Raw genomic sequence first — 12408 nt, forward strand, 5'->3', positions numbered from 1 at the left:
TCCTTTTCTGTTTTCTACACTGATCTCTTATGGGCTAAAAGAAGCAAAACTAAAGTCTTCTGTCAATAGTGTGTTTCTACCCATTTCTTATTGCATCTCCTATAATTTCTACTTTCTTAAAACTTTTTGGTCTGAATTACATGGTCCCTGATTTCTTTTACTGATGTATACTGAATATATGTTTGCCCATATATTTATTTTCAATGTTTTATATGTTTTTAAATGAGTCTTTCATGCATGATAAAATCTTGGTTTTTACTTTGTAGTTAAATCTCTCAAAATTTCTTTTTTAAATAAGTGAGTTAAGCCCATTTACTTTTATTGATAGAACCAAGATGTTTGATCTTGTTTTAGTCACATTGGTTTATGTTATATATTCTAGGGATTTGGATTTTTTTTAAGTCAACACTCTGCATTCTGTCTTCTATGCATTTTATGTGCATGTGTGTACTTCTGATACTAAGGAATATTTGCACTTTTCTTCTAGTGGTTACAACTAGCTAGTGGCTACCTAGCTGAGACTATCTGTGTTAGTCTATTCTCACACTGTTATAATGAACTACCTGAGAGTGGGTAATTTATTTTAATAAAGAGGTTTAATTGACTCACAGTTCCACACGGCTGGGAGGCCTCAGGAAACTTAGAATCACAGCAGAAAGTGAAGGGCAAGCAAGCACATCTTACCATGGCAACCCAGGAGAGAGGGTGAGCTAAAGGGAAGTGCCACAGTTTTTTTTTGTTTGTTGGTTGGTTGTTTTTTTGTTTCGTTTTGTTTTTTGAGACGGAGTCTCGCTCTGTCACAGGCTGGAGTGCAGTGGCGCTATCGCGGCTCACTGCAAGCTCTGCCTCCCAGGTTCACGCCATTCTGCTGCCTCAGCCTCCCGTAGCTGGGACTATAGGCGTGCACCACCATGCCCGGCTCATTTTTTGTAGTTTTAGTAGAGACAGGGTTTCACCGTGTTAGCCAAGATGGTCTCAATTTCCTGACCTCGTGATCCGCCCGCCTCAGCCTCCCAAAGTGCTGGGATTACAGGCGTGTTTGTTTGTTTTTTAAGTTCTGGGGTACATGTACGGAATGTGCAGGTTTGTTACATAGGTATACATGTGTCATGGCGGTTTGCTGTACTTATTCACCCGTTCTTTAGGTTCACTCCCCTCACCTCCCACCCCACCACAGGCCCTAGTGTGTTCCTCTCCCTGTGTCCATGTGTTCTCATTGTTCAACTCCCACTTGTGAGTGAAAACATACAGTGTTTGGTTTTCTGTTCCTGGTCAGTTTGCTAAGGATGATTGCTTCCAGCTTCATCCATGTCCCTGCAAAGCACATGATCTCATTCCTTTTTATGGCTGCATAGTATTTCATGGTGTATATGTACCACATTTTCTTTATCCAGTCTATCATTGATGGGCATCTGATTTGGATCCATGCCTATGCTATTGCAAATAGTGCTGCAATAAACATATGTGTGCATGTGTTTTCGTAGTAGAATGATTTATATTCCTTTGGGTATATACCCAGTAATGGGATTGCTAGGTCAAATGGTATTTCTGGATCCAGATCTTTGAGGAATCGCCATACTGTCTTCCACAATGGTTGAACTAATTTACACTCCCACCAACAGTGTAAAAGTGTTCCTATTTATTCACAGCCTCACCAGCATCTGTTGTTTCTTGACTTTTTAATAATTGCCATTCTGACTGGTGTGAGATGGTAACTCATTGTGGTTTTGATTTGCATTTCTCTAATGTTCAGTGATGTTGAGTTTATTTTCATATATTTTTTGGCCACGTAAATGTCTTCTTTTGAGAAATATCTTTTCATATCCTTTGCCCACTTTTTGATGGTGTTGTTTTTTTCTTGTAAATTTGTTTAAGTTCCTTGTAAATTCTGGATATTAGACCTTTGTCAGATGGATAGATTGCAAAAATTTTCTCACATTCTGTAGACTGCCTGTTCATTCTGATGATTGTTTCTTTTGCAGTGCAGAAGCTCTTTAACTTAATTAGATCCCATTTGTCAATTGTGGTTTTTGTTGCAATTGCTTTGGGCGTTTTCGTCCTGAAGCCTTTGTTCATGCCTGTGTCCTCAATGTTTTGCCTATGTTTTCTTCTAGGGTTTTTACGGCTTTGGGTTACACATTTTAAGTCTTTAATCCATCATGAGTTAATTTTTGTATAAGGCATAAGGAAAGGGTCCAGTTTCAATTTTCTATATATGGCTAGCCAGTTTTCCCAGCACCATTTATTAAATAGGAGATCCCTTCCCCATTACTTGTCTTTGTCAGGTTTGTCAAAGATCAGACGGTTATGGATGTGTAGTGTTATTTCTGAGGTCTCTGTTCTGTTCCATTGGTCTATGTGTCTGTTTTGGTACCAGTACCTTGGTGTTTTGGTTACTGTAGCCCTGTAGTATAATTTGAAGTCAGCTAGGGTGATGCCTCCAGCTTTGTTCTTTTTGCTTAAGATTGTCTTGGCTGTACGGGGTCTTCCTTGATTCCATATGAAATTCAAAGTAGTCTTTTCTAATTCTGTGAAGAATGTCAATGATAGTTTGATGGGAATGGCATTTAATCTATAAATTACTTTGGGCAGTATGATCGTTTTCATTATATTGATTCTTCCTATCCATGAGGTTGGAATGTTTTTCTGTTTGTTTGTGTCCTCTTTTATTTCCTTGAGCAGTGGTTTGTAGTTCTCCTTGAAGAGGTCCTTCACATCCTTTGTTAGCTGTATTCCTAGGTATTTTATTCTTTTTGTAGTGATTGTGAATGGGAGTTCATTCATGATTTGGCTCTCTGCTTGCCTATTGATGGTGTAAAGGAATGCTTGTGATTTTTGCACATTGATTTTGTATCCTGAGATTTTGCTGACATTCCTTATCAGTTTAAGGAATTTTGAGGCTCAGATGATGGGGTTTTCTGAATATAAAGTCATGTCATCTGCAAGTATAGACAATCTGACTTCCCATCTCCCTATTTGAATACTCTTTATTTCTTTCTCTTGCCAGAACTTCCAATACTATGTTGAACGGGAGTGGTGAGAGAGGGCATCCTTGTCCTGGGCCGGTTTTCAAAGGGAATGCTTCCAGCTTTTGCCCATTCAGTATGATATTGGCTGTGGGTTTGTCATAAATAGCTCTTATTATTTGGAGGTATGTCTCATCAATACGTAGTGTATTGAGAGTTTTTTTGTTTGTTTGTTTGGGTTTTTGTTGTTGTTGTTTGAGACGGAGTCTCACTCTGTTGCCCAGGCTGGAGTGCAGTGGCATGATCTCGGCTCACTGCAGGCTCCACCTCCCGGGTTCACACCATTCTGCCACCTCAGCCTCCCAAGTAGCTGGGACTACAGGTGCCTGCCACCACGCCCAGCTCATTTTTTGTATTTTTAGTAGAGACAGTGTTTCACCATGTTAGCCAGGATGGTCTCAATCTCCTGACCTCATGATCCACCTGCCTTGGCCTCCCAAAGTGCTGGGATTACAGGTGTGAACCACCACGCCTGGCCAAGAGTTTTTAACAGGAAGGGATGTTGAATTTTTTCAAAGACCTTTTCTGCATCTATTGAGATAATCATGTGGTTTTTGTCTTTGGTTCTGTTTGTGTGATGGATTACATTTATTGATCTACATATGTTGAACCAGCCTTGCATCCCAGGGATGAAGCCAACTTGATCATGATGGATAAGTTTTTTAATGTGCTGCTGGATTCAGTTTGCCAGTATTTTATTGAGAATTCTTGCATCAATGTTCATCAGGGATATTGGATGGAAGTTTCCTTATTTTACTGTGTCTCTGCCAGGTTTTGGTATCAGGATGATGCTGGCTTCATAAAATGAATTAGGGAGGAGTCACTCATTTTCAATTGTTTGGAATAGTTTCAGAAGGAAAGGTACCAGCTACTCTTTGTACCTCTGGTAGAATTCAGCTGTGAATCAGTCTGGTCCTGGGCTTTATTTGGTTGGTGGACTGTTAATTACTGCCTCAATTTCAGAACTTGCTATTGGTCTATTCAGGGATTCGATTTCTTCCTGGTTTAGTCTTGGGAGGGTGTATGTTTCCAGGAATTTATCCATTTCTTCTAGATTTTCTAGTTTGTGTAGAGGTGTTTGTAGTATTCTCTGATGGTAGTTTGTACTTCTGTGGGGTCAGTGGTGATATCCCCTTTATCATTTTTTATTGTGTCTATTTGATTCTTCTCTCTTTTCTTCTTTATTAGCCTATCTAGCAGTCTATCTATTTTGGTAATTTTCTCAAATAACCAGCTCCTGGTTTTTTGGATTAGTTTGCTCTTGTCTCTCTGGCTCTTTTAATTGTGATGTTAGGGTATTGATTTTAGATCTTTCTAGCTTTCCGACATGGGCATTTAGTGCTATAAATTTCCCTCTTAATATTGCTTTAGCTGTGTCCCAGAGATTTTGGTACATTGTCTTTTTGTTCTCATTAGTTTCAAAGAACTTCCTGATTTCTGCCTTAATTTCATTATTTACCCAGGAGTCATTGAGGAGCAGGTTGTTCAATTTCCATGTAATTGAGTGGTTTTGAGTGAGTTTCTTAGTCCTGAGTTCTAATTTGATTGTGCTGTGGTCTGAGAGACTGTCTGTTATGATTTCAGTTCTTTGCACTTGCTGAGGAGTGTTTTACTTCCAATTATGTGGTCGATTTTAGAATAAGTACCATGTGACACTGAAAAGAATATATAGTCTGTTGATTTGGGGTGGAGAGTTCTGTAGATGTCTATTAGGTCTTCTTGATCCACAACTGAGTTCAAGTCCTGAATATCCTTAACTTTCTGTCTCATTGATCTGCCTAATATTGACAGTGGGGTGTTACAGTCTCCCACTATTATTATGTGGGAGTCTAAGGACTTGTTTTATGAATCTGGGTGCTCCTGTATTGGGTGTATATATATTTAGAATAGTTAGCTCTTCTTGTTGAATTTTTCCCTTTACCATTATGTAATGCCCTTCTTTGTCTTTTTTGATCTTTGTTGGTTTAAAGTCTGTTTTGTCAGAGACTAAGATTGCAGCCTCTGCTTTTTTATTTTTTCTTTCTATTTGCTTGGTAAATTTTCCTCCATTTCCCTATTTTGAGCCTATGCATGTCTTTGCAGGTGAGATGGGTCTCCTGAATACAGCACACCAATGGGTCTTGACTCTTTATCCTATTTGCCAGGCTGTGTCTTTTAATTGGGGCATTTAGCCCATTTACATTTAAGGTTAGTATTGTTATGCATGAATTTGATCTTGTCATCAAGATGCTATCTGGTTATTTTGCACACTAGTTGATGCAGATTTTTCATAGTGTCATTGGTCTTTATATTTTAGTATGTTTTGCAGCGGCTGGTACTGGCTTTTTCTTTATTTATTTAGCGCATCTTTCAGGAACTCTTGCAAGGCAGGCCTAGTAGTAACAAAATCCCTCAGCATTTGCTTGTCTGAAAAGGATTTTATTTCTCCTTCACTTATGGAGCTTAGTTTGGCTGGATATGAAATTCTGTATTGAAAACTTTTTTCTTTAAGAATAATGAATATTGGCACCCCATCTCTTCTGGCTTGTAGAGTTTCTGTTGAAAGGTCTACTGTTTAGTCTGATGGGCTTCCCTTTGTAGGTGACCTGGGCTTTCTCTCTGGTCTTTCCTTCATTTGGACCTTGGAGAATCTGATGATCATGTGTCTTGGGATTGACCTTCTCGTGGAGTATCTAGGTGGTGTTCTCTGTATTTCCTGAATTTGCATGTTGGCCTGCCTTGCTAGGTTGGGGAAGTTCTCCTAGATAATATCCTGAAGTATGTTTTCCAGCTTGTATCCATTCTTCCCATCTCTTTCAGGTACTCCAATCAATCATAGGTTTGGTCTTTTTATAAAGTCCCATATTTCTTGGAGGCTTTATTCAATGAAACACAATGACTGTTCCTTGGTGTAAGAGGTGTGCTTTGCTGGGGGGAAACCAAGTGTCTGGGCTGCCCAGATTCCTCAGAACTACCAGGAGGAAAAGCTAAGTCTGCTGGTTCATGGAGACTGTGGCCTTTTCTCTATGGGCTCAGGCCTAAAGAGATCTGGGTTCTGTCCCTGAGCCTCTGGCTGGAGTTATTGGAGCTCCTGCAGGGAAGCCCCATCCAGTAATGAAGGATGAGTCAGGGTCAGACCTAAAGAAGCACTCTGGCTGCAGTAGGCCACAGCCAGTGTGTTGGGCTTTGGGGGATACGTCTTGGGACCAAGCCGTCCAGTCTCCCTGGCTCCAGCTGAGGAAAAGCATGGCCTGGAGCTGTAGAGATGGATGCTACCCTTCCCCTGCCAAGGGAACTTAGCGTTTTAGGCAGTTGTGAGTTCCAGTGCTGGCTGCTGAAGTGCCTCATTTTTAAACCACCAGATCTTGTGAGAACTCACTATCATAAGATCAGCAAGGCGAAAATCTGCCCCTGTGATCCAATCACCTTCCACCAGGGCCCTCCCCCAACACATGGGGATTACAATTCGACTTGAGATTTGGGTGGAGACACAGAGCCAAACCATATCACTATACTTTCAGCCTTCCTTACAGTTCACTGTGATCATGTCATTAGGTTCTAGCCAATGGCATATGAGCAGAAGATATGTGAGCCACCTCTGAGTCTTTCCCTTGAAATAAATGAATGGGTAAGCAGCCCACACTCATTTCGTATTTTCTCAGTGGTTAGGAGTGTATACTTCCAATTTAAAGAAGGTTTGCATTTTGTTCTAGTGATTACTTTTAGGATTACCTTTATATGATTCCTTTGGTGCTCTATTTTAGACAGTACCCTTTAGTTTCCCACCCAGATTTATAAAATCAGCCTGTGTGCCATTCCATTGTCCAGTCTTTTTCCTGTCTCACCCAATTTTAGGCCATGACATTACTATGTTTACCTTTCAGCCATTAACCTTGCTTTACATCCACTCTTGGATTTGTCTACACAATACCTTTGGACTCCTACCTTTAAAATAAACAAAGAACTTGCTCTATAGCCTATTTTTGCTCTCTCCTCCCTGTTTTTTGTTTGTTTGTTTTGTTTTGTTTTGTTTTGTCTGAGACAGGGTCTCACTCTGTCACCTTTGCTAGAGGGCAGTGGTGCAATATTAGCTGCAACCTCTAACTCCTGGGCTCCAGTGATCCTCTTACCTCAGCCTCCTGAGCAGTTAGGACTGCAGGTGTGCACCACCATAGCTTGCTAATTCTTTCAAATTTTTTGTAGAGACGAGGTCTTGCTAGGTTGCCCAAGCTGGTCTCAAAATTCTGGCTTCAAGTGATCTTTCCACCTATGCTTCCCAAAGTGCTGGGGTTACAGGCATGAGCCACTGCACCTAACCCTTCCCCTCATATTTTTTGTTATTATACTATTTCTATATTGTCAGAGCATATGCACTTCATATTCTCATCTGTCACCCTACTGCCCACTTTTATTTTGGTCCTTTTGCCAGAATTTTCAGCTTTACCTTAGTTTGCTGAAGTGTATCTTCTAGTAATGAGGACTCAGAAACTACATTCCAAGAATTTTTCTGTTCAAATTTGTGTTATTTATACCTGAAAAATAGTTTGCTCATTCTTTATTTCTAGAAATATCTTACAGGTTTTTCTCCACTTTCCTGTGGCATTAAAAGTTGGTGTGGAAAATTTTGTGGCCAATAAGTCTCCCTTGAAAATAACTTTGTGCCTACACTGCTCATTCAATTATTTCTTTATCTTTAAAGTCCAATAAATGTGTTGGAAATATATCTTGGTGTTGGCTATTTTGGGTCAATTTCTCTGTGACAGGGTGAAGAGATAGGTACTTTTGATGTATACATTTCAATTTATATTATAATTCCACACTGTTTTCATCAAGTATTTCTTCTATTATTTTGATTTTCTGCTTTGGGAACTCCAATAATTTGTTCACTTACATTGATTATTTTCTAATTTTTATTTTATGCTATTTTATTTTTGAAACAGTGTCTCACTCTGTCACCCAGGCTGGAGTGCAGTGGAGTCATCTCAGATCACTGCAACCTCCGCCTCCCAGGTTCAAGTGATTCTCCTGCCTCATCCTCCCAAGTAGCTGGGACTACAGGCATGTGCCACCATGCCAGCTAATTTTTTTATTTGTAGGAGAGACGGGGTTTCGCCATGTTGGCCAGGCTGGTCTCAAACTCCTGAGCTCAGGTGATCCACCTGTCTCAGCCTCCCAAAGTGCTAAGATTACAGGGGTGAGCCACTGCACCCAGCTTGTTTTCTAATTTGTTTAATCATTCTTAAAATTTCTTGTTTCCTTTTCCTATTTCTGTAATATATGTCCTTCACTTTAATTTCTGAAATGCCTAATCTCCTTTATTTTTCTTCTAAATTTGTCTTCATTTCTCTAATTTTTTTTTTCTACTTATTTCTTAAGTTCTGGCTGTTATAAACACAATTACAGCCTTAGCTATTCAAAGCATGCCTCTGAATTCCACAAAGTGGACTTCACTGGTAATTTCTTTCTTTTTTAATTTTTATTTATTTATTTATTTATTTTTTGAGATGGAGTCTTGCTCTATCGCCCAGACTGAAGTGCAGTGGCATGATCACAGCTCACTGCAATCTCCTCCTTCCAGGTTCAAGCAATTGTCCTGCCCCAGCCTCCCAAGTAGCTGGGACTACAGGTGTATGGCATCACTCCAGGCTAATTTTTGTATTTTTAGTAGAGATAGGATTTTGCCATGTTAGTCAGGCTGGTCTCAAACTCCTGGCCTACAAGTGATCCACCCACCTTGGCCTCCCAAAGTGCTGGGATTCCAGGCACAAGCCACTGTACCCGGCCATCACTGGTGATTTCTTAGACCTACTATTGTTTGACCCTTCTGGTACTCTTCTGCTGCTCCTGTCACCTTCTGCTTGATTTCAGCTACTTTAAAATCTTTCTTTATAGTGAACGATAAGACCACATATGGATATGTACAAGCATACTGTAAATGACTAACACGGTGTGAAAACAGGTTGCTTTGTGGTTACTGGTTTCTGTGTGACAACAACCAAGATGGGATGTTGGTAGCCGAGGACTTAGCCCCACAAAAGTGGAAGGAAAACAAAATTAAATACTTGGAAACTATTGACATAAAAAGTGTGCAAATCTTTGTTTATAGTTATAGAAGATTATTTTCTTTCTTTTCTGTGTGCAGGAAAAAAGAGAAAACATGTATTTAAAGCAAATGGTCTCCAAAGAGGTAAGAAGAAATGTGGGAATTTACTCCTTTGAACTCACTGTGGTCCTGTTCTTCCTGCCAGACCCCATCCTTGCTGCAGCCTCAAAATCACCTCTGGGCCATGGTAGCTTCAGACCCAGTGGATTATTTAGAGTACCAGCTGAGTCATTGTAACAAACAGATCCCAAAATACAGTGGCTTAAAGCAAATAATCTAAGAGCCCAGAAGTGGTAGGCAGTCTGCCTTCCTTGACATGAAGTTTCCAACTGTGGGTCCACAAGCGCTGATCTGGTTGACACTGTCTCCCAACCAGTGGGAAAGAAAAAAAAAACTGACAAAAGAACCAGCCATTTGTTTATTTTAATGGAAAGACTCAGAAGTCTTCTGCCAACATCCCATTGGCCAAAACTTGGTTACATGGCCAGAGCTAGCGGCAAAGTGAGGCTGAGAAATGTAACGCTGGCCAGGCAGTCTTTGGTTCAGCTGTAAGTCTATTCTTATGGAAGAAGGAATGATTATGGGTGACAAATAGCAATATGCCTACTTGCCCTTCATGTTTGCCTCCAAAGTCACTGATTCCCTTAAGTAAAGAGGAAAACTCAGACTCTCCATTGATTCAGATCTAGCCTTTTTGTCACCTGAGACTCTTTGGCAAGCACAGGAGCTGGAAGCTGAGCGGCATTACAGAGCTTTGTGGGCAGAGACATGCCAGGCCTGATTAGGAAATGAGGCAACAGGAGGAAGTGTTAGAAAGGTGTGTTGTAACTAATACAGTCCGGGACAGAACATGAAGAAACAGACAGAGAGAATTTGAATCAATTAGATGGAGCCAGAGTACTGGTGCCACATCAGATCGAAGCCTGAGAAACATGGGGTTATTTTATTTTATTTATTTATTTATTTTCTTTTTTGAGATGGAGTCTTCCCCTGTCACCCAGGCTGGAGTACAGTGCTACGATCTCAGCTCACTGCAACCTCCGCCTCCCAGGTTCAAGCAATTCTCCTGCCTCAGCCTCCCAAGTAGCTGGGATTACAGGCTAATTTTTGTATTTTTAGTAAAGACATGGTTTCGCCATGTTGGCCAGGCTAGTCTTGAACTCCTGATCTCAGGTGATCCACCTGCCTTGGCCTCCCAAAATGCTGGGATTACAGGCAGTGAACCAAACTCAATCAGAGCATATGCTGCACTGCGCACTTGAAGATAAAAAAGATGTGACACTCCATTCTCTTCATCAGATCTTGTGGATTTTACATTTATTGCATTCCTCCTTTTCCTTCTCTTCTTTGTCTCTCCTTTATTTCCTTCCCTCTCCCATTCTACTTATGTTTCTCTTGCATACCTTATTTAATTTTTTTTTTTTTACATCTTGTAAAATATTTCTGGCAAGTTGATATGGCACTGTAGAGATAGCAGCACTTTTTCCTCTAGAGCTAAAGCATATTTGGATATAGTTTTTCCCATGATTTCTGATTATTTCTGTCTGTCACTCATAAACATAGATACATATGTTTATGTAAATGATATAACTATTTTCAAATATAACTAACTTTCAATATAACTCTACTATAAATAAGTATATACATGTAATATTTCCAGTATCTCTGTCATTTTTATTTCTATACCTATCTGTCATCTTGATTATATTCCAGTTTGTACTTACCCAGGTCTAAGATGTTTCTTCCTTCACATTTTTACTGGTTTCTGGAAGCCTCTCTACCTTAACTATTTTATTAAAATACTTGGATTTGTTAAGTCTAAGCAGAAATCACATTTATTCCTTCTACTTACTTTTCAAACCTGTTCTCTCAAATAGTTATTTTCTTGCCCATGAATGAAGTCTTAGGTAAGCCCTAGAGCTATGCTAGTCCCTTTTAGCAGTAATATCTCATTTAATATTTAAAAGCCTGAGCTGATATAGTATTAAAACTGGAAACCATGTGGTAGGGAAGCTGGGTGAAGTCAGCATTTACTTTCATCCACACTTCCTCTCCAACTCCACTGAGTGTCTATTGCTTTCAACTAATTTGGGTCTAGGGGGAGGGGGAGAAAGAAGTGGACAGGAGCAGGAATGGCCCTCATACTATATAGCTTGGTGCAAAAGTAATTGTGGGTTTTGCCTTAAAAAAAAAAAAAAAAAAGCAAAAACTGCAATTACTTTTGCACCAACCTTATAGATTTTTGTGTCTCCTAGATATTGGTGGATGCATGAGCCATATTCATTTGTGAGTTCTTCAGAGACACTCAACTTAGAGAGAACCTCTCAACTGAAGTTCCCCTAATTCAGGAACTTCAACTGGCTGCTTACCAATTCCCTCAGTCTCCCAGCTCTGGGAGGTCCACTCTACACTCCTGCTGGGGTCAACTCAGCCACCGAAGTGATTCTCCCAGACAGAATATCTCTCAAGAAGAACTAAGTGAGCTCCTCCTTTCCCCAGGGAGACCTATAGGAATTATGACTCTTCAGACCCTCTATAAATGTCTCTGCCTTCCTCAAACTCCTGAAGGTGAAGATAGTTACCTTGAAGTTGTAGTCTTCTCAGTTGCCTTAAGGAGGAAGGAGCACATTACTCAACTTCTATAGCAAGAACATGGTGTAACTGTTAGCACTTGGCTAGGAAATCCAAGAATTGCCACACTACTTCCTGTGGGGTATTTGAGCAAGACAATTTGCATAGAATAATTACAAAGGAAGTCCCAAGAGCTCTATAGTATTAGCAGATCTTAAGCTCCAAATCTCCTCATAAGTAGAACTCGAGTAAACTGAACTAAACTACTTGTATACCTCTAATTTGTTTGTCCTCAATGCACTTTGATGAAAGGCGACTACAACAGGACCAAAGACATAGAGGGACAGAAAAAGAGTCTTTGTTTGTCTAAGATATCTATGGCTGGACAAGTTCAAATTGTGGCAGGTCATAGAAAGAAAGAAAGGAAAGAAAAATACAGGGAGACAGCATGGGAAGGGAAAGAAGGAGGGAGGGAAGGATGAAAGGAAGGAGAGGAGGGGAGGGGAGGGGAGCAGCATGGGAAGGGAAAGAAGGAGGGAGGGAAGGATGAAAGGAAGGAGAGGAGGGGAGGGAAGGGAAGAGGGAACGGAAGAGGGAAGCGAAGGGAAGTGAAGGGAAGGGAAGGAAAGGAAAGTGAAGGGAAGGTCTTATAGAGAGATAGATAGAATATAGAGGGCCCTTGGATTTAATGAAAGATGTTGGGTGCAATGTTAATGGCTTTGCTCATTG

At 40.3% G+C, this 12408-nt stretch overlaps 1 protein-coding gene across 1 annotated transcript in view; it reads left to right on the plus strand.

The window, feature by feature from the left end:
* The window catches only part of SP100 (SP100 nuclear antigen), a 133333-nt gene that overhangs the window by 64704 nt on the left and 56221 nt on the right, over positions 1–12408 (plus strand). The window contains exon 19 of the mRNA XM_011952040.1: positions 9148–9192. Within this exon, the coding sequence (XP_011807430.1) occupies positions 9148–9192 (45 nt within the window). The remainder of the gene's footprint in view (positions 1–9147; positions 9193–12408) is intronic.

The sequence above is a fragment of the Colobus angolensis genome, unplaced genomic scaffold, assembly GCF_000951035.1.
Source record: "Colobus angolensis palliatus isolate OR3802 unplaced genomic scaffold, Cang.pa_1.0 Scaffold33, whole genome shotgun sequence".
In the NCBI taxonomy this organism is placed as follows: domain Eukaryota; kingdom Metazoa; phylum Chordata; class Mammalia; order Primates; family Cercopithecidae; genus Colobus; species Colobus angolensis.